The 27,036-nt window shown below is 38.6% G+C and overlaps 1 protein-coding gene across 1 annotated transcript in view; it reads left to right on the top strand.

Annotated features, from left to right (window-relative positions):
- ARHGAP21 (Rho GTPase activating protein 21) overlaps window positions 1–27,036 on the top strand; it is a gene marked incomplete at its 3' end in the record, with an annotated part of 118,442 nt that overhangs the window by 60,713 nt on the left and 30,693 nt on the right. The window contains exons 4-8 of the mRNA XM_081996292.1: window positions 4,005–4,097; window positions 8,087–8,165; window positions 13,743–13,797; window positions 23,512–23,541; window positions 25,078–27,028. Of these exons, the coding sequence (XP_081852418.1) occupies window positions 4,005–4,097; window positions 8,087–8,165; window positions 13,743–13,797; window positions 23,512–23,541; window positions 25,078–27,028 (2,208 nt within the window). The remainder of the gene's footprint in view (window positions 1–4,004; window positions 4,098–8,086; window positions 8,166–13,742; window positions 13,798–23,511; window positions 23,542–25,077; window positions 27,029–27,036) is intronic.

Below are 27,036 nucleotides of genomic sequence, written 5' to 3'. Positions count from 1 at the left end.
TTGTAGCAGCTGTATTCCAGACTAGCATTTTAGGAGATTAAGCTAGAATTGGCACCTGGAAAAAATTAATTTCTTTGTCAAGTTTAAGGGAGTTAGAAGAAGTTTTACTGCAAGTCACAACCCCTCCTCCAATGCAAGTCAATTATAAATGTTAAAAACTCTTCATTGTACTGTTCTGTTTAAAAGTAGTATTTTTTTTAATATTCCCTTTTATCAGAGAGAGCAAGCATATTAGAATTTTATTATTTTGCAAATCAGATGGCTGTGCTAGTGCAATGTACTCCCCCCTGCCACTTCTGGCATCTCAAACATTTATCAGAAGAGCTTCCTTGTAACTTTAAAATGGGAAACTTACTTTTCCCTATGAGGCTGTGAAGGTGGTACTGACTTCTAGTCTCAGCTAGTAGATCCAGGTAGTATAAAGTTTAGATCATAAATGATGGTAAATATATGTATTATGAAAAAAGTCTTTAATTTTATTTGACATCAATTTGAATAACAGTTGAAACAAGATCTAATCTCTTAATTCTGTAGATTCTACTTTGATCTTGCTCTTTATTGAAGGTAGCAATTAGTATTTTTTGGTTGAAAATTGCTGACTAATTAGAAGATTTGCATACAATTACGAAAAATGGTATGTTGGCTAGGAAAAATTTTGTTGCAATAAACTGCTTTTCTGTATTTGTCTTGCATTTGATTACAGGTGTTTGTGCTTCTTCAGACTACTTAACTTTGGTTGTTTAGACTAAAGACCTCAAAGTCTCTTCTGATTCCTTACTATCCTTGTTTAAGCCAATGAATTTTTGCCTTAAGCCTTTTATAAACTTGGTGATTCATTTTGTTTCTTATTTCTGATGATACTGAATCTCTGAAGTAGAAGTTCAGACACCAGTTTGCCTTCTCTAAAGTTACATTTTCATTTGAATAGCATCACTTAAGGGAGTGGTTGCACTGCAAGGAATATTTTAGTCACTCGTGTTAGTAAAACTACATTACTGGCTGGACAATAACTTGAGTTTTAATTTATCCTGACTGACCATTTACTTATTCTGGAGATGTTTGTGTGCTTACAAAACTGATAAAGGAAAGGACTACTTTATGGAGTGTTTTTCAGTTTCTAGTCAGCTAACGTGTACTTAGCAGCATCGTATGCTTCTATTTCTGTTATTGCCCTTATGTAAGACTGCACCTCTGTTTATAACTATGCTTATGGAGATATTGAGTAAATACGAAATTCATTTTTACAGAAGTTGTGCTGTTCATCTGCGCTGCTTCCTTGCACAGATGAGTGTGTTCCTGGCAGCTCACACTTTTGCCTGTTCTTTGCGTGTGCATGATGTCTTGTTTTTCACTTGTAGTTGAAGACTTGGGTGAAACTCTGTTATTTGCTGGTAGCCTGCAACATAATGCTTTATAACTCAGTTGTTTACAAAAGTACGGAGGAGGGAGGAGGCAAAGTAGTAGTAATGAGCACTGGAAAAACACTGGCAAATAGAATATTCTATTTCTGTTGGAAGGGACCTACAGTGATCATCTAGTCCGACTGCCTGACCAATGCAGGGCTGACCAAAAGTTGAAGCATATTAAGGGCATTGTCCAAATGCCTCTTAAAAGACCGGCAGGCTTGGGGCACTGACCACCTTTCTAGGAAGCCTGTTCAGTGTTTGACCACCCTCTCAGTAAAGAAATGCTTCCTAACCGTAGAATCATTTAGGTTGGAAAAGACCTTTAAGATTGAGTCAAACTGTAAACCTAAGACTGCCAAGTCCAGTGCTAAACCATGTCCCTAAGCACCATACCTACACATCTTTTAAGTACCTCCAGGGATGGTCACTCAACCATGTCCCTGGGCAGCCTGTTCCAATGCTTGATAACCGTTTTGGTGAAGAAATTCTTCCTAATATCCAATCTAAACCTCCCCTGGCACAACTTGAGGCCATTTCGTCTCATCCTGTTGCTTGTTACTTGGGAGAAGAGACCAACACCCACCTTGCTACAGCCTCCTTTCAGGTAGTTTTCCAGTCTAAAGCTCTACTGATACGGGTTTGAACAGTTCCCACATGTGCTATCACTGGATACCAGGGAGAAGAGCTCAGCACTTCCCTCTCCACTTCTCCTCTGCAGGAAGCTGTAGAGAGCCATGAGGTCACCTCTCAGCCCCTTTTCTCCAAACTAGACAAGCCCAGAGTCCTCAGCTACTCTTCATAGGACATGCCTTCCAGTCCTTTCACCAGCTTTGTTGCCCTCCTCTGGAAGCATTCGAGTACCTTAATATTCTTCTTAAATTATGGGGCCCAGAACTGCGCCCAGTACTCAAGGTGAGGCCATACCAACACTGAATACAGTGAGATAATCACCTTTTTTGACTGGATGGTTATGCTGTGTTGTTTGCACTGCAGGATACATTGGGATTGTAAATCTCTTCAGTAAAAGATTGTGACGACACTGGGAAGGATGTTGGGTGGTCCTATAAAAGGTCATACTTCAACTTCACTCTTGTAAGTGGTTGAAGCAACCTTTTGTTCATGGCATCTGGGTAAATTATTCTTGGACCCTGTCTAAACTTGCTGAAACGTTACTGCCTCTTAAGGGATGAGACCCATCATGTGTTCAGTGTCTACTTAAATCAGCAGATTAAAAATGACAGATACTAGCTTTGGTTCACAAAGAGCATTTTGTATGTCTTGTAGCTGTGTCCTGCTAATCAAATTTTAAAGTACTTGGGGACTGAGCTGCCAGCTGGAGTTTCTTGATTTATAATTCAGTTGCTTTGTATATAGTAGCTATCTGATTCTATCAAATCAACTTTTTGATTGTTCTCTACCAATCTGGAGTTATTTTGAGAAGGCCATTTAGAGTTGTATGAGTAAGCCATTTTGTTCAGCTGTTTTGTGATAAAATGGCAGGACACTGAGGATCTGCGGAATGAAGGCATTAGGCTAAAACTCATGTTTGAAAATACAAATCTGAGTCGGGGGAAGTCTGGGTTTGTGCAATTTAAAAGTCTTCAAATAATAAGCTTTTCCTATATGGAAACAGAACCAAAAAAGGGATAAGGGGGGCACCTTATTCTATAAATAATGCTGTGGCTTAGTAACATGGCCAGGTGGAATATCTAAAGTTGTAGTGAAAGAACTTCCAAAAGCAGTGCCATTTGTGCCTAAGTTAAAGATGAGTCACTGAAGAAGTGATTAGAACCTAATACTCTGATTTCAAGGAGTGTTTCTTTTATCAGCAGTGCCAGTTTTAAGTAATCCCTTTATTCTCTCCTGCTGTTTCTGCTTTTTTTGCCATCTGTACCACCCTCTCCATTATGCCAGGGTTTCCTGGTAAGCTGGAACCCAGACTCATCATGTAGCCTCCAAAGGGTGATATTTCCTCAGCTGAGAGAGTGGTACAAGGGTAGTAACTGGTACAAATGTAGTAACTGGTGATCTGTGATGGGAGGGACTGGGGGACCGAGGCTGTTAAAGCCAGACCTGGGACCATCAAAGCTTGTCCAGCTGTAACCTTTGAGGTGCTGCCAGTGGCTCGGTGAGTGCTCATGTTTTGCACCATGTAGGACGGGGTGTCAGGAGAGACCAATAACACTGTAGAACAAATTAAGTTGGCTGGCTTAATTATGCCAGATAGCAACCTAGAAGAGGAAGGGCTAATTCTTATTGAACAGTGTAGTCATCAGTGTGAGGATGAAGTAGCAATGCGATGATGAAATGAACCTGAAAAATACCACTTACTGGGACATAGTTGCAAGTTTAAGTTTGAGATACATCTCTCTTTCCACCCCCCTCCCCTTTCTTTTTTCCCCAGACACTTAAAAGATCTTTACCCAAATGAAATGCTGTCTTTAGGACTCCTAGTCTCTTTTCTTTCGCAGACCCCAAATTGCACTCGAGTATTTAATGTAATGATGAACATGGCAGGATTTCAGAATAATTCTTAAAGTAAAAACATTGTAATGCAGTATAATTAAATGCTTTTAAGAAATATTCTTTCTTCCACAGGAAAACAAAGAAATAGACTGGAGCCAATGGATACCATATTTGTTAAACAAGTTAAAGAGGGGGGACCTGCTTTTGAAGCTGGACTGTGCACAGGTACTGTTCTTCTGTAACACCAATAGCATGTATGTGTACATGATATAAAATGTATGTGATTTAAGCTTCTACATATAGTTCTATTTTCTATTTAAACCTTGTTCTTTCCTTCAGAAGTTTGAGACCTCTCTTAAATGATCCTCCAGTGTTTTTCATCTCAAAAGCACTGTTGTGTTTTCTCAGGAGGTGCTATTTAAAATATATTAACGTATTAAAGTCTTAGTCTTTTTGTATTATTATCTTTAAAAAAGTAAGAACAAATATATGATAAAATACGTGAGGAGACAGAGAAACGGGAGTAACATGACACCTGTAAGCTCCTATTTCTTGTGCTTTGTGACAAATTGATAACCTCAAAACATTCAGGTTCTTGTCCTTGAAATTAAATTATTCCACCTACTTTACACTAAATGGGGACAATCCAAGTCTCTTTCTTCTTATCAGATTTTGTTCAATTGTTTGATTTAATCAAACTGGAGAGCAGAAAGCATGTTTTTTGTGAAGTGCCAGGTACTTTGTCACACCTTTACTTAAGTATCGAAGGAAAAAAATCTATATTAGAATGAGAAGTCTTACAAGTGTTAAAACAATAAGTTACATAGGTGGATACCACTACAAACACAGGTTTCTGTTCTTAACAGTATGACAAGACATACATTCTATGAAAGGATTGTGTTTCTGTCGATAATGGGATGTTGATATTTTCTTTTGGAAACAGTTATGTACATGCATTTGCCTGGAATAGAATAATTTTCGTATGTTTCTTCCTAAAGAAATGCAAAGATTCTAGGATGATCTCAATTTAAAAACAGTACTAGATCCTACTTGTACAGCATTGGGTGTTTTTCTTTTTTAACTCCTCCTTAAGTTGTTGTTTAGGGGAGGGCTACTTTGGCATTATTTTAATGCTATTATATAAAGAAGTGTTTTGGCTTGATACAGTGCAGCATATGTTGAAGTTGTACTGAAGAGGCATGTTAATTTCTGCTCTGTTCAGTGTTTGCCAAATTGGAAGAGATGAAATCTGTGAGAATATTTTATTTTTAGGCATAGAAGAGATTTTTAGGAGCCCAGAATTAAGAACAGAAAGTAAATGAGAAAATACATTTTTAAGTTACCGAATATTCTTCTTAAACACACTGCTGATAGTAGTTATATTTAATTAGGTCATGCCACTATTTCTTGTTTAAAACTTTAGGGTGAAATATAGTACTATATCTCTATCTTGAAATGATATTATAAAACTCTCAGGGCATGATCAGCAACGTAGATTGCATAACCTCTGATACAGACATACAGACACTGTGTACATTTCTTATTTTGTAGAATCAACTGTATTTTGATTTTTTTCTTAAGTTTTTTTAATATTCAACTTGGCTTTGTTTCATGGCCACACTAATGGAAACAAAATACTTGAAAATCTAATAGGAGTTTAGGTATTTATGTTTGTTTGTCAATTCTTATTTCACTGCTGCAGTGTCCTTTGTCATACTGACAGCATCAATCGTTACCCAGAATCAAGGAGCTCTGTTTCAGGAGCATACTCACCAGACAGCTTGGAATACTCTTGCAGACTTGAGAAACAGCTTGCAATATCTTAAATGTAACACAATTCATTCTGAGTATTTTTGAATACTGTAACTCTTTTTGAATACTCCTTTAAAATTACCTTTGTTAGAGTTAGATCATACTTCCCATATTTAACCTCCAAGGCATTTTCTTAAAAAAGAACTTAATCTGTGAGTTCCAAACATAAGTATCTTAGAAATATTGAAATACAGTCAAAATGGATCCATGTTTCCCTTGTCTTGATCTTTATGCTGTCATTTATGTATATGCAAGAATATAACGAACTGAAATGTGTGTGGAAAGTGAAATGGTTTAAGTGCGCTCAGATTAATTTTTAGTTTGATCAAAAGTATTTAATAGGGCACCAGATTGATAGAGAGCTATTAGAAAAAGCCTTCATGCTTCTATACCCCTTTTTTGCACTACAGGCACTGGTCTTCCCCTTTATATGTACCTGGAACTGAGCAAAGTTGTATTTTGCAGTTGCCTGCACCCACTTCTTTCATGTAACCAGTTCTGCAGTATGTCCCACCTGACATTTTTGGCAGGTTCACTGGATGCATGCTTCAGGTAGACTTGTTGCGCCGCTGTGTGTAACCTAGTCTCTTTCTTTGAAAAATAAAAACTTCACATACTTCACATAAATAGATAAGATGATACTTTAAAGATATTACTAATTACAGTTTTTAGTGGGAATACTGAGTAAAGATCTACATCTGTGGGCAGGTTCTTCAACAGCCTGGAAAAAAGCCAGTTTTAAGTTCCAGAGAAGGATCTGGTATGTTCTGAGGAAGTCTTGCCATATGACCTAGTAGGACAGCGTTCAGAGTTTGTAAATAAGAATATTTTTTGGCACAAACAATAGCATTTATTTTTCCTGCAACTTTTGGAAAGTATTTATTTTGGTGTGATACTGAGCATTTAAAAATTAACTTTGTTTTCATGGAAGTCCAGTTTCTCAGCCTAATTACACAAGGATGTATGCAACAGTGGGATAGGGTTTGCCATCCATGACAGATGCCTATCAGTCATGTGGATTGCTAGCATACATGAAATGTTGCCACCAGCATTTCTTTTATCGCTTAGGAAGCAAGAGACAAAACTCTTGAGAGCTCTTTCAGGTGAGGAAAAGGACAATAACCAGCTGGTGAAAGGGCATATAAAAACTTCAGTAAAGTTGAAAATACCGCACCAATTTATTTGCATGAGTACATCGTGCGTGCAGACCAAATTAAAACCAGTCACCAGATCCATGTGGTTTGTCAAGTCTGGAAATCCCTGGGGTCTGTATAGGGAATCTCCACAGAGCCGGAGCATTTAGAGTGTAATTGCCACCAAGTCAGGCTGAGTATTCAGAGTGAACGGCTTTTTCCTTGCTTTGATTTGATCACACCAGAAACACAAAAAGTGCTTTCAGTTTCTAAAGCAGTGTTGTCTCACTTTGCATGGGTCCTTTCTTTCAGTTCTTTATCCAGCAGCTTTCCAAAGCTCCCTATCTGTAATCCTTTACACCATTTTCTCCTCATTAGTAAATTCAAGGTACCTTTCTGCTCTTCTGATCAGAGATGATGTAAATTACCGTTTTTGATGGAGGAATGGGATGGGTTTTTTATGAAAGGCTGAAAATAGCTCTACATGATATATCTGCCACTTAATTTAGGAGAGTATATGAAGCTCTTCATGAGGAAGGTGCAACAAACTGTTTGGAGAAATGTGATAGAAGTGATGTTAGGTATAAAGATTGATCTGTATGGGTAAGAAATAACCCATTACACTGTCCAAGATCAACTGAAGAGACAGTAATGTCTTGGAAACAATGCAGATTATTCTGAGGAAGGAGGAAACTGGAGGTTTTCAAAATATTTGTTCTTTATTTCTCAGCAGGAAGAAGTACAAAATTGCACTATTTGCTGCTATTAAAGGAGATGCATATAGCTACGCCTGTCAGTGTTCTGAGTTAAAGTTTGGTTTTGTTTTGAGGTTAAGTGCTGGAATGAAATGTCTACATATCATTCACTTAAGAATTGGGCAGAGTTGTCAGTACGTGTTATCATACATCAAAAGCTTTATTTTGAAGATGAGAGACTTCTGTGAGTGAGACTTTGGTATAGCTTACACCTGCTTGTGGTTTTCTTCCTATGAGTTTCTAGGTGATTCATTTGGAAGCTTGGAATAAGATACCACATCTGAAAATGTTTTGAGAAATTCTGAGAAAATGGTAGAAACTTGGCATCCTGTATCTAGTTACATGTAGTTGTACTGTGCATCTTTTATTTTCTTCTTTTTTTATTTTTAAAGACTACTAATCTTGAATTTAATATACTGGTGATCTTGATTGTTGTGAGCTACAGAGTACAAAATAAAAATGATCAAAAAAATGTCTAGACAAATTAATTTAAGATATAACTTTTCCCTTACAGGTGACAGAATTATAAAAGTCAATGGAGAAAGTGTTATTGGGAAGACATATTCTCAAGTCATTGCTTTAATACAGAACAGGTAAGATACTAGTATTTAATTGTGCACCACTTTTTTTTTTATACTAAGCAGGAAATGACCACTTATGGTGGTTCTGAAAAAGTAATCTTATTTTGAAATTTTCCTTAATTACACACTCAGTTTTACTATTTCTGTATTCATGTATTTACTGAATGCTGAGAAAGGTTTGAGAATGGGTATGCTGAATTGTGCCACAGCCCTTTTATGTCAGTATTTGTCCCTTGGTAGCAAATCACATTAAGTGCTATAGAGGACAGTTGTCTGAACTTAAAATAGGCAGATTAGGTATACCTACGTCACAGAGATATGTGTCAATTTAAAAAGAATATCAGAATAATCTACCTTGCTTATGAGATCTAATAACTATAAATCAGCATATCTGGTAAAGGAAAAATTTTATGCTAGTGCACACCTGCAAAACATCTGCAGTATATCTTGTTTTGCAGCAAGTAATGAACCTTGCATGGAGTTGAGGAAATGGTAATATTTACTGCTCCTGCAACTCAGAGGGGCTTGTTAAATCATGTCCGTACATGAATCTAGATACTTGTTTTCATGTCTTATGTCTGCATCCATTTTTACAGTTTTCTTGGTGTCACTTTCTGTGCTCTAGCAACAAGTTACCAATATAATAATCAGCTATGTGGAAAAAAGATGTATTATGATCAGTATGGAAGAATGTTTTCTAAATACATCTCACATGTCACATTCTATTTTTAGTGAATCTTCATGCATTAAAACTTAGTTATGCTTACAGTTAAAAGTAGGAAAAATATGATCCTGATTTTCCTATTACAGTGGAGTCTTTATTCAAGATTTCATTCAAAATATATACATCCCAGGTGCAATTTTTTTTTAAACAATAAAACTGTTCAAACGTATGACAGACAAGGTAGACTGAAATGTGTTTTGTGTCATTAGTACTTTCTGTACGAGAGCTGAAAAGATGGAATCTATCTTTTTTTTTTTTAATAACCTTGACTGGAGAGAACACTAGCCATGTATCATTTTTTCATTTTGTATTTGTACAGACAGTAATATTGTACAATAGTGTATACCCAAGACACAGGATATGCCCAGCAGGTACATCAGTCAATGAAATCTCTTATCTTAATCCCAAAAAGGGAAAGACCAATTGCATATTCCAGTGGCCTGTGTGGTCAGAGATTCTTAACTCTAGGTCTGCCTGTGAATAAAGTTTTATTTTCAGCCCTGTGACTGTAGGTAGCAAACAGTCCGAGCAGAATGCAATCCCTGCCCACCATGGATAAACCAGGGACACCTGATCAAGGCCTTATCAGTGGTTATCTAGTGCAACCAGGAACAGTACAGCGCACTGCTGCATCTGTCCCCCAATTTCCATGAGTGCACAGAAGATGAAGGGATGCTATTGTCAGTCAGGAGAGGAGAACAATTTGTTGTCTTGAGCCAGATGTGTACATCACAGAAGTTTGTTACAAAAGGTCATGTGTATCCTGGAGTGTTTTATACAGAAAATATAACTATCAGGAAGTCTTCAGCTGAACCTTTTAAGATAAACAGATAAATATTAATTCTGATCCATAAAGAGAGCACAGACTCCGGATCAGGTGCATCTTCCTTCTAGCTTACAGGCAGTGCTACACATATGACTAAAGAATGAACTCTAATTCTTTGCTTCAAAACGGTGGTTTTGAGCTCAGAGCGGTTTGTTCTGCACATAAAGTATTTTCTTTCTTGTGCTGCCATTTCATGGCATGCCATTCTTGCATCAGCATAGCCATCCTGGGTTAGACTGATGGTCTGTTTATGTCAGTATCCTCTCTGATAATATCCAGTAATGAATTCTTAGAAGACAGCTAGGAAAACACTGAAAGTGGAGAGTGAGATTTGGTCAGATAATACTAGCCCGCTTCCCAGAAATCGCTGGTTTAGGAACTTGCTGAACCAAAAGTTTTATTTGCATCACCTGATTTAATAGCTTTTGATGGGTTGGTCTTGCACAAGTTCGCTTTTGAATGTACTTAAAACTCTTCATATAAAAAGTACCCAGTGACAAAGTTCTTGCTCTGTTTTGTGTCTTAGCTAACCTTTTATCCAGCACACCTTAGTTTCTTTAGTAGACTTTGTGCAAGAAACTTACTGAAAGCCCTTTTGAAAGGCTAAGTTGTCAGTTGAAATCTCCTTTATTCATGACTAAAACCAGTTTCATTTATAGTCCCAGTATGTTGTGTGGTGGTTTTCTAGATACTTCAGTTACTGTATTTTTAACTACTGTTTTTAATTACCCTTTCAAACATATTGCTGACTATAAATGCTTATTCTTTTGTAATTTTTCTGATCATCTTCAGAACAGTTTTTAAGGATACACCACACCACATTTTATCCTCTTATCTCTAAAAAAAAAAAGTCGTCACTACCCACCCACCCACCTCCGCCCCCTTAGCTGTTTGCAATGAAACTCAGTTTGGGCTTACAGATTTTTAAATTAGATTACTCCTGCAGCTTCATTCCGTAGTTGCTCATTATTTTTCTAGGAAGTTGCTCAATTCTAGGTGTTTGTCCTCCTTGTGTAATGCTGCAGACATCAGAACTTATCTGCCTTAAAGTGAAACAAATCCCATAAATTCCAGCGGGACTTACGGGTGGGATGTAGTTCAGCCATGTTTTGTATTGTTCTTGTAAAAGTTTCAAGCTGTGTTACCTATTTTGCTCTGGTTGGAGATAGTGAAGCTAAACTTACTCTGATTATTTCCTCTGGAAGGTGAAGGGCACAGCTCGGAAGAGTTGCTAGAAATCACTATGCCCTGTATGATTAGTCATAAGGTCACTTTTAAGTCTAGGTTTCCTACTCTTTACCAATAGTTGTTAGTTTGGTCCATTAAGAATTTATTCTCATCTCTTCACACAATCAACTTGGAGATGTGTTGATTACTAGTGTAAACTTCGTAAATTATTTATGGTTCTAAGTAAAACAAGAAACAGATTCTGATTCACCACTTTTTTTTTTGTTAACGGTGGGGAATTTGAATTACTAAGTCTATTCCGCTTGTTTCTCTTTGCAAATTCTTCTTGGAAGTGTTGGGATTACTCAGAAATGTACAGAGTTTAGCTACTGAATTTGTTTCATTAAAACAAAGTAATGCATGAAAAGATAGTTTTTATAATGACAGTGCATCGTAATGCTTTAGTTTGAGACAATAAATTTAAATTTGACTCAAAATGTGTAATGAAGGTCATTTGCATGATAGATATCTCTGAGAATTCACAATACTGTGTCTAATATTTTAGTGTAAACTGCCACTTTCTGTGTGGTGGTTCTTATTAATCCTTTCTAGTTCATAATTTGCATGCATATTGTATAGAACCATACACCAAAAGTATTCCTTAATACTTTTTGTTTCTGGTACGAGAATTGAGAAACATTCTGAGAGCACTTTCACTTCTTACTTCAAGTAGGAAGATCCACATTGTCTCCAGAAGGTTCTACAGGCAAACTGGAATAGAAGTTATTTGAATTATATATAAAACATTGTTGTTTGAATTATATATAAAACATTCCTGAATGGAACTCTTCCTGTTTTGGATGGCTACTAAATAAAGGTGTTAAACTGTGTAAATGGATTTAATCGCTTTCTTAAAAAAAGACACAAAATACTTGTATAAGAGAACATGTTGAATTATAAGTAGGAAACTTTAGTTTATATTAAAAGTACTTGAAGAGGAACAGTGCTATTTATCATATTTTTTGACTTCCAAAGTCTTCATCCTGCAAATAAGCATTGATAATTATCAAACCATAAGTTGCCTAATACAGTTTACACATACATGCTACCCACATGTAGAAATAAAATCTGAACACTTCATTGGAAATGCCTCAAGCTATGATATATCTCTCATATTCTTTTTTTGTTTTACAACTGCTAATTAGTTTAATATCTATACAAAGGAGTTTAGGCAAAAGTCAGCTCCTGATGACACTACTTTTAAAGAATTGTTTTTAAATAGTTTTGCTGTTTATGCATTCAGTCAAAATGGGAAATGCTATTGTAAATGCATATTAAAAAGTCAATACTTTTGTGTTTCTTAAAATTCAATATTCTGAAAAATGCTTAAAAGACTTTTGAAGACTTATTTCTTCCTAGCTATGCGTAGACTTAAAAAGAAAAACTTAAATCTATCACTGCTGATCTTTGCTTTTAAAACCAAAGTAATTTATGCTGCTTGGAGAACACTTATTTCAAAATGAATAATGTTTTAAGAAGATTGTGAAACCAAACACCCTTACTCTGCTATTTTGGAATGCAGCTTTATGTCTGTGGTTGCTAACAAATGGAAAAGGAACCACAAAATAAAAACATTTTTCATATAAGAAAGCATAATAAATCATGTTACATGTTTGCGAAGATGACTTTCCTTTCTGCAGAAAGTGAGATTCTTCTGAGTACTTCCATAGGCTGTTCTGTGTGCCCTGAAGTTGGTGGCCTGTCTCTGTGCTGGTTTTGTCTTTTCTTAGCAAATGCATTGTACTGACCAGTACAGATAAGCTAATTTTCCCTTGTGCTGGTATTGGTCAATTTATTTAAATACCATTTCTTCTTGTGACATGTAACATGAGATTTCTACATAACAGTCATAATCTCTTAATTTTCTGTTTTGTGAGCCTAGTTAAAACAGTCTGTACAAGCCATCTCTTTTGTAACCTTTCGCTGTACCTGTTCCAGTTTACATTTAATGAATGTGAGCAGAGTATTCCTCTATCTCAGATGAGATAATGAATTCAGCTGTTCTGTATCCAATGTTACAAGCATATACTTCTCCCTTGCTTGTGAAAATACTTTTGTCTGGTAGATACTAACTGTGGGTTTCCCTGTTTCACGGTATTTGACTCTGGATAACACAGTGTATGTCTGATGTCCTGATTTTGCCTGTATTTAACTTACATTGGTTGAACTATCCCTGGATCTTTATGCTGCTGCTTCTTTTGGTTTTAGCACTTCAGACTGACAAACACAGCACTTATAAATAGCAAGCATTTTTCATCCATATGTCAAATGTCCTCTGACTAAGTGTGTTTAAGTTGATTCTGCTGGGTAGTTGGAGCGGAAAGGTCTAAGTCAGTGCTTGCCTTGCTATTGCCCCACTTTTCACATGATGTGGTGGTTCTGACATTTCCCCAGAAATTTTAGAGTGGTAATAGACTTTAGTTTTAAATGGAAGAAGGAGAGTTTTAACTCGTGTTCACAGATTTGCCACCTTGTTTTGTCTGAGAAGCTCCAAACAACTAAGGTACATGAGGACTCTAGAAGAAGAAAAAAAAAAAAAAACCCTGACAAAGACAGGGTGTTGGCTTAAGACATTGGTTTTGCTGAGAACACATATACTCTTCAGTCAGATTGCTGTTCAACTCTTACTTGCTAAGACTCTAGTGGAAATCAGTGTTTATTTCTGTTGTGTAAAGTAATTTGACAGAATATTTTTTCTGGAGTTTTTTAATGGTTTTCATCTATGGAAGTTAATGGATTATCTTTCTAACAAGAATTGAAAATCGTTTCAAAATGTTCATGTGTGGTGTTTTATTTTCCCTATTTCTTTCAGTGACAGCATATTGGAGCTTAGTGTTATGCCAAAAGATGAGGACATCCTTCAACTGGTATGTTTATGAAGCTTATATTCAGACAGTAGATTGACAAAAGAAAAATGTCTTGCTTTTGGTTACAAAGTCTTTGAACTGTGCTACCAGCACATAATTAAAGAGTTAACATTTATCTCTGTCACTCCTTAGATGTTTTCCTACTTGCTTGCCATCCCTGAAATTTCAGAGGAATCCAAATATAGAGGAGAATACCTTCCTCACATGATAATTCTAGCATCTTTAGAAAAAAAATAAAAAAAATCTTAAAATAGTGCTTGTATTTTTATTATATTTTGGATTAGTTTCCTTACGTTAGAATTTATGAATTGGTTTGTTTTCTTTAACTAGGTTGTCTAATTCTAAAGAAGCTGGGAATCATTATTGAATTTTAATTTAAAAACTATCATATGGCACTTAAAACTAGCATTTGTTAATAACCCACTAATTGTCCAGGAAAAAAGCGAGGTGATGAATGTGCTGAAGGTTAATAACAGTTTTTTTATTGGTAACTGCTGTAAATATTTTGTTACCCTGGTGACTGTATGCTCTCAATTTGAACTGAGGTCCTGCATATATAGTGAGAAAATTAATCTCCCATTTAGTGTCTCTAAATCCGAAAGATCTGTGAATAAAATTTGATGTGTAAGCACATATTGTGAAGAATTAGAAGAACACCTAACGTATTTATGTGTTCTAGTTTATTTTTAATTGGAAATAGAGAAAAGGAGACGACAACAAGCAGGGTAGACTTTCTGGTTAGTTGGAAAACTGTATTTTCTAATCTACACAGAAATAGTAAGACTTGTCTTTAAATAACAGTGAAGAAAAACCTGTGGGTTTCAGTGGCTGTTTTCTAGTATTAAAGGACAAATTAATGAGTAAAGAAAAAACCCAAGAAACTATGTTTGGAGCTGAAGGTGAAGATAGAGGCTAGTATAGGAACACAGCCAGTTAGACAAACAAGCCAAGGTTATTAGAACAGAAGTGATGTTTTGAGAACATTTGATAAAGAAATATTTCTGTAATTCAATATAGAAAATGTTGGGGTCAGGGACTGAGTTTTGTTTGCATAAATAAGCGGGAGGGAAGAGCTGGCTTGGGTTTTTTGGTGTTTTTTTTTTTTTTTTTTAATTGGAACTGTGAATACATAGAAATGCAGTAACAGTTGTAACTTTCAAATTATGTGAATGGCCATATCCATCTAATGTAGTCTTGTACCCATAACAGTCTACGGATCTGGGCAAGGCAAGATTTGTGAGAAGCTCTTAGGCGAATCTTCCCTCTGCTAATGAAACACGAAGCGCAAGCTTCAGGTGAAGTATAGATGAAAAACAATTGGTTGGAATTTAGCTTGTTACATCAACAAGTGAGATAATGGGAGTAGAGGAAGAAAGACTTCTGATAGCTGCAGTTTATTCATGCAGTTCTGTCACAGTCTGTGTTTTAGTATGTAAAGGTGTCAGTCTTTCATGGCAGAGTTGCAATATGTGAAGATACAGATGATAGAAATGAATTGCATCATACAACAGAAGTCACCAGTTATGGCCTGGAGTTTTCTCCCTTTTAAACCACCACAGAGGAGGAAAAATCTTATGATTTCTAAAATAACAATTAGCAGTCTTTTGTGACACAGTGCACCACTGTAACTTCAGTCAAATGAAAAATCTATGCAGTTCCTCTAAAGATGGTGATAATTAATCCTGAGCCTTTAGATGTTAGGTTCTACTATTTCTATGACAAGATTTGGTGAAGAACTTTGCTCTACTCAAAGCTGAACACTCACGTTTAAAATATTTTCAGAGTAACAGCATGGACTATTATTCACAGAATCACAGAATCACTAGGTTGGAAAGGAACATCAAGATCATCAAGTCCAACCATTAATCCAGCGCCACCATGTTCCCTAAACCATGTCCTGAAGGGCCACATCCACACGTTTTTTGAACACTTCCAGAGATGGCGACTCCACCACCTCCCTGGGCAGCCTGTTCCAATGACTGACCACCCTCTCAGTGAAGAAATTTTTCCTAATATCCAATCTAAACCTCCCCTGGCGCAACTTGAGGCCATTTCCTCTTGTCCTATCACTAGTTACTTGGGAGACGAGGCCAACACCCTCGTCGCCACAACCCCCTTTCAGGTAGTTGTAGAGAGCGATAAGGTCTCCCCTCAGCCTCCTCTTCTCCAGACTGAACAACCCCAGTTCCCTCAGCCGCTCCCCATAAGACTTGTGCTCCAGACCCCTCACCAGCTTCCTTGCCCTTCTCTGGACACGCTCCAGCACCTCAACATCCTTCTTGTAGTGAGGGGCCTAAAATAGAACACAGGATTCGAGGTGCGGCCTCACCAGTGCCGAGTACAGGGGCACAATCACTTCCCTACTCCTGCTGGCCACGCTATTCCTGATACAGGCCAGGACACTGTTGGCCTTCTTGGCCACCTGGGCACACTGCCGGCTCATGTTCAGCTGGCTGTCAACCAGCACCCCCAGGTCCCTTTCTGCCGGGCAGCTCTCCAGCCACTCCTCCCCAAGCCTGTAGCGTTGCATGGGGTTGTTGTGGCCGAAGTGCAGGACCCGTCACTTGGCCTTATTAAACCTCGTACAGTTGACCTCTGCCCATTGATCCAGCCTGTCCAGATCCCTCTGCAGAGCCCTCCTACCCTCCAGCAGATCAACACTCCCACCCAACTTGGTGTCATCTGCAAACTTACTGAGGGAGCACTCGATTCCCTCATCCAGATCATCAATAAAGATATTGAACAAGACCGGCCCCAGAACCAAGCCCTGGGGAACACCGCTTGTGACCGGCCGCCAGCCGGATTTAACGCAGTTCACCACAACTCTCTGGGCTCGGCCATCCAGCCAGTTCCTCACCCAGCACAGAGTAAACCTGTCTAAGCCATGAGCCACCAGTTTCTCCAGGAGAATGCTGTGGGAGTTGCTGTCAAAGGCTTTACTATAGTCCAGGCAGACAACATCCACAGCCTTTCCCTCATCCACAAGGCGGGTCACCTGGTCGTAGAAGGAGGTCAGGTGGGTCAAGCAGGACCCGCCTTTCATGAACCCATGCTGGCTGGGCCTGATCCCTTGGTTGTCCTGCAGATGCCCTGTGAGCACTCTCAAGACCAACCACTCCATAATCTTCCCCGGTACAGAGGTCAGGCTGTCAGGCCTGTAGTTCCCAGGATCCTCCTTCCGGCCTTTCTTGTAGATGGGCGTCACATTGGCAAGCCTCCAGTCTTCTGGGACCTCCCCTGTTAACCAGGACTGCTGATAAATGATGGAGAGTGGCTTGGCAAGCTCCTCTGCCAGCTCTCTCGGTACTCTCGGGTGGATCCCATCAGGCCCCATAGACTTGTGGGTGTCCAGGTGGTTTAGCATGTCCTTGACTGCTTCCTCCTGGATTATGAGGAGTATATTGTGCTCTCCATCCCCATCTTCCAGCTCCGGGGGCTGAATACCTTGTGGATACCTGGACTGGCTATTAAAGACTGAGGCAAAGAAGGCATTAAGTACCTCAGCCTTGTCCTCGTCCTTGGAGACAATGTTGCCCGCCATATCCAGTAAGGGATGGAGATTCTCCTTGCCTCTCTTTTTGTTGTTAATATATTTGTAGAAGCATTTTTTATTATCCTTTACGACTGTAGCCAGACTGAGCTCTTAGCTGGGCTTTTGCCTTTCTAATTTTGTCCCTGCTTGACCTAACGAGATCCTTGTACTCTTCGTGAGTTGCCTGCCCCTTCTTCCAGAGATGATAAACTCTCCTCTTTTCCCCGAGTCCCAGCAAAATCTCCCTGTTCAGCCAGGCCGGTCGCCTTCCCCGCCAGCTCTTCTTACGGCACATGGGGACCGCCTGCTCCTGCGCCTTTAAGATTTCCTTCTTGAAGACTGTCCAGCCTTCCTGGACCCCTTTGTCCTTCAGGACTGTCTCCCAAGGGACTTTCTCAATCAGTGACCTGAACAGGCCAAAGTCTGCCCTCTGGAAGTCCATGGTAGCAGTTTTGCTGACCCCTCTCCTTACTTCATTCACAACTGAGAATTCTATCATGTTGTGGTCGCTAAGCCCAAGACGGCCTCCGACCACCACATCGCTCACCAGTCCTTCTCTGTTTGTAAACAGCAGGTCCAGCAAGGCACCTCCCCTGGTGGGCTCACTCACCAGCTGTGTCAGGAAGTGACAGTAACTTTTTATTTGCAGCTGAGAAACTGCATACTTTGTTTGTTTTTCTATTTTTATCTCTGTGATTAATACTGTATTAGCTTTTGTGGAAATCTTAAGTCTAAATAAAATATAAACCTCAGAGCAAATTTTTATTCCTGAATGAAGTACAGCTCATATAACTAAGGGATAATGATAATCTCTGTAGTGGTAGTGTCAGTACAAGTGCAAAGTGAGCAATAAATGCGAAGGTACAGTGCCCTTTAATAGAGGAAAAATTTATACTTTTGTCACTGAAGTTATGTTGTTACAGAATTGTTAAAGAATTTAGTTTTTTTCGACGTATGTCATAAATTTCACTGTAAATATCTTCAGATGGTATCACTCATTGTAAACTGTGTTAAACAATGGTAAGATGCAAAAATAGAAAAACTCAAAGCATTACTGGAGTTTATGAAAGGTTTATCTAGTGCAGTGCGGGTGAAATCATTATATTCAGAAATGATGCTGGTTGTGGTAAGTTTCATAGTACTTGGCAGTTTGCTCCATGTGGCGACGACTGAGTGCTAGGTTAACTACATAAAGAGCACAGTTGCTTGTTTCTATCCTTCGTTTGCTATTTACAAACCTTGAGTTTAGTCTTCAGAAATATCCATATATGTCTGTGACACTTCTCTGGACACACTCCAGCACCTCAACGTCCTTCTTGTAGTGAGGGGCCCAAAACTGAACACAGGATTCAAGGTGTGGCCTCACCAGTGCCGAGTACAGGGGCACAATCGCTTCCCTACTCCTGCTGGCCACGCTATTCCTGATACAGGCCAGGATGCTGTTGGCCTTCTTGGCCACCTGGGCACACTGCCGGCTCATATTCAGCCGGCTGTCAACCAGCACCCCCAGGTCCCTTTCCGCCGGGCAGCTCTCCAGCCACTCCTCCCGAAGCCTGTAGTGTTGCATGGGGTGGTTTTGACCGAAGTGCAGGACCTGGCGCTTGGCCTTATTAAACCTCATACAGTTGACCTCAGCCCATCGATCCAGCCTGTCCAGATCCCTCTGCAGAGCCCTACTACCCTCAAGGAAATCAGCACTCCCATCCGACTTGGTGTCATCTGCAAATTTACTGAGGGAGAAAAATAGCACCTGAAAATGTCACTTTTTAATATACTGCATCTTTAATATGATTGGCATAGGAGCTGTTCATTTGGAAGGTTATTTGTAATGTAGCATATTAATGTTTAGGTATAGGGTTTGTTATATGTAAATATATGTAGGTACTAATTTGTAAATATGTGTATCTACTTTGTGTATGTGTATATAAACACACACGCTATAGGTAAGTTATCCTGATTTTTCATCTTTCATTTTCTGGCACTTCCCTCACTACCCACTCAAAAGTTCATATTTCTTAACTTTCATCATACATCCAACAGTTTCATTTCAAATAATTAAAAAAAAAAAATAATTTTCTCATAGGAGCTTCCCCAAAAGGTAGCACGTTGCTTCTAGTTCCAGGTGTCACCATTAAATCTTAGTAGTGTACAAATCTGTTGAAACATGTCTTAGCATTCCAGAAAGATCTCTGTAACAAGCATTCTGTAAATAATGGTAAACATGGCAATAAAAAGGGGCTGTTTACTGCTACATGTTTTTGATGTTTAGTTCTTTCTTGCTTATCTTTTAATTTATATCTTAATCTTTCCTTAAATTCACAGACCATTGAAACTGCATAAAAGTTGACCAGGTTTTAACAGAAATGTTTCTCTTGTCATAGGTAGTAGGGGAACAAAATAAATCCTAGATGGGAATGGCCAGGAAAGCGAATGAAAGTCAGTTGAAGCATATCTTACCTTTTTTTTCCTCTTTCTAGTCAGGTGATATGGAAGTTTTCAGTATATTGGGAGATCTGGGCAGAAAAGAAGAATTTGCTGCTTTGTCATTTCTTATGTTTACGATTTTTGTGGAATTTGGCAGCTCTCAAAGCCGTGTTGTACCCTGAAGTTGCCAGTGGTGTACCTGAATTAAAAAATCAGAAAAAAGAAAAATAACTTACATGAGAAAACTTATTCTAGAGTTTTACATGCCCCAGCAACCTCATGCCTCTGACTACAGGTCTGCCCGCAGTCAACTTTAACAATATTATCTTTTTTTTTTTTTTTCTGAGACCATCCAGTTGCATCAGGCCTAATGGAGTAACATGGCTGTTTCGTTGGCAAGCTGTGAAATATTTTCATTTGCCTTACTTTTAATGAGATATTTTCATAAGGAGCTGTATTTAGTCGAGTCTTGGAGCATTTATTGACTTTCAGATTTTGTACTGACGCAGTTACTAATGCGTGCAGAGGTTAACAGTAAAGCTCTGGCAGCAAGTACAGTGGAGGGAGGGGTGTGGTATGAAGATGTAGTGACCTAGAAGAGGAGACTTAAACTTTGTTATCTAACATTGCATATATTAGAAAATACCATTTACATCAACTCTCCTCACCTTGATGTAGACTAATATTTACAAGAAGGTCTCTTACACAGCTTGTATTTGGAGATATAATTTCTTGGGCTTAAGGCAATAAATTTTATATACTAAAATTTCACTGCCATTGGGGAGAAAGGGTGTATGTGTGTGTCTTGGTTTTTTGGGTTTTGGTGGTTTTTTTGTGGTGTGTTTTGGTTGGTTGGTTTGGTGGTTTTTTTTCCCAAATAATGCTATCTGACCATAGTATTTGCTGGGTGTCTCAGAGTAAAATGAAACCACTTGAGCTGTATTACTAACATTCTTGCCAGAGCAAATGATAGCTGGGAAACGTTTCCTTTTAAGACAGCTGAAAACTCTTTCTGGTGTGCAGTTTCTGTACTCATGCTAAATGTGAAAAAAAGTTAGGAGTAGAGAAGAGAATAGTAGTAAAGAAACATAATCTGAAGCCAGACTGCTTGGAGAAGGTAGGAAAAATGCCTCAAGCTCAGTCTTGCAAGGTGCTGGGCACATTAGCTTCTAATTCAAAATGCTTATCTCCAATTTTGCAACTAGTTCGGTTGAAATCAGTGTTATTCATCCTGTAGCGAAGCATACTGCTGCTCAGTGAAGCATATGCCTATGTGATTTTGTGGATTTGGACTAAGGGGTGTAAGATATGGTTGGCTCAAGCTCTTGAAAGTACGGGGTTTCACCATGATTCTTACGAAGAGGAATCTTTGTATATTGGCTGTCATTATTCTAACATCAAGGTGCATGAAATCAAGTGGGAAAAAATGTGAGCAAAACCCTTCACCTGAATTTGAGGGTTAATAAAATAGCTTGTAGAGTGCTTTATTTGCTTAAAATTTATTTTGCATATCACACGGCATGAATGTATTACCTTACCAGTTAAATCCTTAATGTGCTAATGGTTATACAATTTCACAGTAAGAAATTAATTCTTTGCCATAGGAGTTTGCAAACTTGGTGCAAATAAACCCAGATTGCAAGGTGGGGAAGAAATTGTACCCAGTAACTGGAAACACGCTGAGTTCTTACTGTAAGCGCAGCAGTTTTCTTCTGGTAATTGTTGCAGAGTTGTTATCCATCAAAGCTGTTAATGTCACTCTAAATTGTTGTACTTGTATGGTAAGCTTTCCATAACTGCTGTTGTTTTGAGAAGGTGGCAAAAAGCTCATAAAACATGGAAGATGGATTTTTTTTTTTTTTTAATTATGTTGTAATTTCTGAATAACTGCTCAATACCCAGCTCCTGTAGGAATTCGAGTGGCTTGGCTGGTGTCTGAATCGGGAACATCACTGATCTGGATGTTTTTAAAAAGGAGGGGTTTTTTTAAAGATGGAAGGCTTTTTTTTACGTTTAAGGCTTTTTAGAGACTTACATTTAAGTCATATCCGTATGGCTTTTTTATAAGTATATCCTCTGTTGCAATCACTTAGAGATTAAGGTAGTATTTCCACATACTGTATCATTTGAGGAACTAAAGGGAGAAAAGAGTAATATTCAAACTGTGTTTTATATATCGTTGCAAAATATGTTAAGTATCAAAATAGTGTATGAATGCTGATAAGTATATTGGTGTACTTCACGGTTTTTAGTCTTTAAGCCTCTTCTGAAAATTTAGCCATCACCTTCTGGTTAAAGCAATTAAAATATTTCATAGTAAAAAGGCTGATAATGCATCGTTCAGCGTGATATTATTCAGAAAGGATCCATGCATTTCTTTAAGTTGCAATATTTCTCTGTAGGCCCTTAATCAGGATTATGAAACAAAAGTATTTAGTATTCCTTTGTGGAAATGTCACAGCCTCTATTGATAAACTTTTTCTTTCTTGGAAGAAAGTTCAGCTTTGTTTCAGTGATTTCTTGGGAAGTGGGTGGAGTGAGGTTGAAAGGAGAACTACACTTCCCATCATCAGAACCTTTTTAGAGTAACTCTGTCTTGCTGAGAACTGTCAGTCTGTCTGTCTGGATATACCTGCAATCATGGAAGCATACTCTTTATTGGGGGGGAGGGTGAAGAAAGCCTTGTCAATCTCTTTTTGGACTCTGTGAGAATGCTGTCTTTTGAAGAAGTTGCTTTAATATCTGTGATAAATTTTGTCAAGAGCTTAGAACTGATTTTTATACTCATTTGTAGTCTTTAGCTATGACCGGATCATGCCAGTTTCGGAATTTAACCTTTCTGCTGTAAAAGTCAACGAAGCGTTGTTTGTTATGGACATGTTTTACAAAAACATAAATGCAGTGCGTTTTATATTGGTAACATGGGTGTATCCCCAGTTTTGAACTGTTTTATCAGCTGTATAAAGTAATAATTGTTTTCTGATTGGGGGGGTGATTGTTTTTGTCTTGCATGCCAGTAGTCTCTTGCTGTATCTGTTTTCTGGGTCTTCAGCATCTTTTCCAATTTTCTTTTTAATTCTTACAGCCTATCAAGATCTTAAGTAGCCATTTATTTAAAGATTTGAAAATATTTATATTTGTATGTTCCTTCCCTCCATTAAATGTGCCAGTGGAAACCTGGCTTGATTTTTATTATGAGTAGAGGAAAAAAAAATACACATCACATGAGTAGAGTCTTTCTGCAGCATCATTCCTCTAATTTCAGATGTACAGCATGAAAGCAGCTGCAGTCAGCTGACAGCTTGCAGTCATGTTCAGATATATGTGGGGAAGGGGCGTGCTGTTTTAAATGCATAATAAAGCCGTTGTTTCGTCACTAGGAAGCAGGAATGGTAGCAGCCCAGGGGAAATGAGAGACAGTTATGTTGCTGTAGTGGAAGGGAAGTCTTGTTGCATAGAGCCAGAGCTCTCTGCAGGCAGCTGTAGGGATGCACCAAGGGAAAATGGCACAAATGCAGTTTGCTTTCTGTAAGGGTAGAGGATAAACGCAAGGAGCAGATAAAAGCCTGCGATGGACATGCTCGCAAGGAGGGTGAAGTTATTTTTTATGCTCTACTGCCCTTTACTTCTGTTGGTACCTTCCAGTGAATTCAGTGTAGTTGTATTTTTAGTTTGCTGTATCCAGCGTCAATATGACAAGATAATTCTGTCTTTACATCTGTAAGCAGCTTTTACTATGTTTTCCTGTTTTCTGCCAGCTGCACTTTACAAAGGATGTCACAGCACTGGTAAGAAATGTACAGTAGCCATTTCTGTGATGGTTTTCTAAGGCATGTTTTTCTTAATGATTTGTGAGAAGCAAGAATATGAAACAGCAAGTTTGTTGGAAATGAGCTAGATAGTCTGAGCTGAATTTTCTTCATAATGCTAATCTCTTAATTTGTGGTTTGTGCCTGGGTTATTTGGTTGGTTTTCTCTGTATGCTTTTACTATTTTGCACTTCACTAATGCTCAGTGTAACATTGCAGCAGTATTGTAAATGCCTCGCCCTCCTCTGTACTTTGCTCTGGATTAATTTTATGGCTGCTCTTGGGCTTTTATATCTGTCTAGTGTTAAGACAGGGCACATTGATATTCTGGAATTGAGCATGTTATGATTTGGACAGGAAATGCTGTGATATGATACCATGCCTAAGCGTGTAAAAGCCCTGAGAAATCATTTTAATCTTCTGTTGCATTGGCAGGCTCTGTGTTGGCTCTTTATTTCATTATGTTTAAACTGAACGAAGTCATGCTGAAGTTTTGGGGTTTTTTTTTTAATAATAGGATATTGTTTAAGTATGCTGTATGCTTCCCATTGATGTGTTATTTTGAATGTTCTGTTAATATCACAATGATAAACGCTGCTTTTCTAAAAGGCTACAGAAACGTGCTAAGTGTAATATAACCATTTTTTCTCAGGAGTCAGACTCTTAAACATAAAGGTGCAAATAAATGCACAAAGGAAATTAATTTGAGATTTTATTTGTGTTTTAATAGTGTGTGTGGGCAATAGTGGGTATGTATGAATTTTCATACTCTTTGTACCTTGAAGTTAAAAATGTTACATATTATTAATTTTTTCAGTAAGATTTGTGTGGCATGTACTGGCAGTTTCCTGTAAAATGCAAGATGACTTATAGGGTGTTGGCTCACAACAAAGATGTTACTGCTTCAATTTATTCATTTTATGTTTCGGAACAGTAGCTTTTATGTAGAAGACATCTTAGAGTAGTGTGTATATAGTACAATGTGTATATAGTAGTGTATATATTTTTGTGTACCTTTCATATGTACTACATTAACTAAGCAGAGTTCTTTTATACACTAACTGAATAGAGAATTTTCTAGTGCTAGTTGAATTTATCATGCAGCATTTTAACCTGTCGATTGCTGTGAAATTCTGGTTTCCAGCAATGTGCAACTTAAAGGGGAAGAATGTGTGCAGCATCATGATAGAAGGCAAAATTAAAAGGCAGAAAAATACTGTTTTGTGCTCATGGGGTTTTGGGAAACCTGCCTTAGTGCTCTACCTGCAGTACTTCCTAGAATTGTTCAGTTTTTTAATTTTTGAGGGAGGAAATGTATGCAATGATTTTTGCGTGTTCTGTTTGTGCTCACTAAGGGGATGGAATGCTGTTTTTATCTTTTAACTAACATTTTATCTAAATTGATAGTGTGAATTTTCTACTTGTATTCCCTCTCTTGAAGCCTGATTGTGCAAATGCTAGATGGTGAACTTTTCCATCTCCCTCACCACTGAATACTCAATCTTCTCTCCACAGGCATATTCCCAAGATGCCTACCTGAAAGGCAATGAAGCCTACAGTGGTAATGCCCACAACATACCTGAACCACCGCCAATATGTTATCCACGCCTGACATCCACAGCTTCTGTTATGACACAAGCTGGTGACAAGCTATCTTCTGACTTCTCGCTGGGGAAACAGCAAGTTACTAGACCAGTACGGGCATTGACACAGCCAGAGAGGGCCTACAGAATGGAAATACAAGTGCCTCCATCACCAACAGACATTGCAAAATCAAATACAGCTGTGTGTGTTTGCAATGAAACTGTACGGACTGTTATTGTGCCTTCTGAGAAGGCTGTAGATTTGCCATCTTGTAGAAATAATCATGCTGGTCCATCACACAGGACAGAGGAAGTAAGATATGGCTTAAAAGATCAAACCAGTCTAAAAGCCCGGACCACATCACCATCTTCTTCAGTGTCCACTGCCATTGTACTTCCCCAGACTCCAATAACAAGGCCAGTTGATGCAACTGGAACACTAAGTAAAGCTTCAAATTATGTAGTATGTCCAGAAGGAATGCCAAGCACTAGACCTCCTGCTCAAGCCACAGACTCACCCTCAGTCTCTACTAATCATTACAGTTCTCCAACATCCCACCAGCATATAGACTGGAAGACCTACAAAACTTACAAAGAGTACATTGATAATAGGCGCATGCACATGTATGGCTCCCGAACAATACAGGAAAGGTTAGATAGTTTAAGAGCAGCTTCTCAGAATACAACTGATTATAATCAAATGGTGCCAAATCGCACTGCTTCACAGGTACGGCGCAGGAGCACTTCACATGACAGGGTTCCACAGTCTGTTCAGATCCGGCAGAGAAGTGTTTCCCAGGAAAGACTTGAAGATCCCGTGTTGATGAAAGAGTGGCCACGAAGTGCTTCACAAGATACTCTAACTTCACCTTCAGTTAACGCTAGGAATCACAGGGCTCGGTCATGGGATTATCTCGGCAAACAGGGTGAAGTGCTAGAAAATATTCATTCTGAGAGTCTGATTGCAGATAGTAATGGAGAGAGGAGAAAGACTTACAAGTGGACAGGGTTTACCGAACAAGATGATCGACGAGGTATTTATGAGAGATCTAGACAGCATGCATTTCATATGTCCCTTCGAGGTCAAAATTTTGCTATGGCTCCAAGTGCTTATATTTCAGATAACAGGAGAACAGGTAGTAGAGCTTCTCTGCCTGGTTCTCACTTTCAGAAAGTTCCACCAGATATAAAAATGTTACAGCCTTCTCGAGATTTGCAGACTCCTGGGGGAGTTTCAAAACCTACAACTGTTTCACAGGAGAGATTGTCTCTCACACCAGCCAGAAGTTCTAAAAGTAGCTCTTTGAAGAACTCTGTTCCCTATGCAGCGAAACCATCATTTCCCCTTAACCAGGGCCTGGATGCTATTGCCAGCAAAGACCAAAGAACAGTGAATCACTTGCATCAGAGTGGACTGTTAAACCAACAGTCAAGGATCCGAGCAGAAGGTGTCCTAGATCACAAACCAGAAACTGGCAAAACCATCCAACCCTCCTCTCTGTCTCCAGCTTCTGCCAAACTTGTTCAGCCAACAAGTGAGAGTTCAACTACCTCTGACAACGTAGATGGTTCCATCAGACAAAAGATTCATGATTTCGAAAGAGAAGCTGTCCATGAGCCTGAAATTCTGCAAACGGATGTTCAGGAAAATGACAAAGATGCAGTGGTCATGCGGGACAAATCACCTTCTGGCCACCAAACTCCACAGCCTTTGAGGCATCAGTCCTACATTCTTGCTGTAAATGACCAAGAGGCAGCTTCAGACACTACCTGTTGGTTACCTAATGATGCTCGGAGAGAAGTCCACATCAAAAGAATAGAAGAAAGGAAAGCGTCAGGTTCCAGCCCACCTGGTGACTCCTTGGCTTCTATTCCGTTTATTGGTGAGTTA

Source organism: Phaethon aethereus (genome assembly GCF_964289735.1).
Source record: "Phaethon aethereus genome assembly, chromosome: 2".
Taxonomy (NCBI): Eukaryota; Metazoa; Chordata; class Aves; order Phaethontiformes; family Phaethontidae; genus Phaethon; species Phaethon aethereus.
This window is presented reverse-complemented; position numbering and strand designations above follow the sequence as displayed.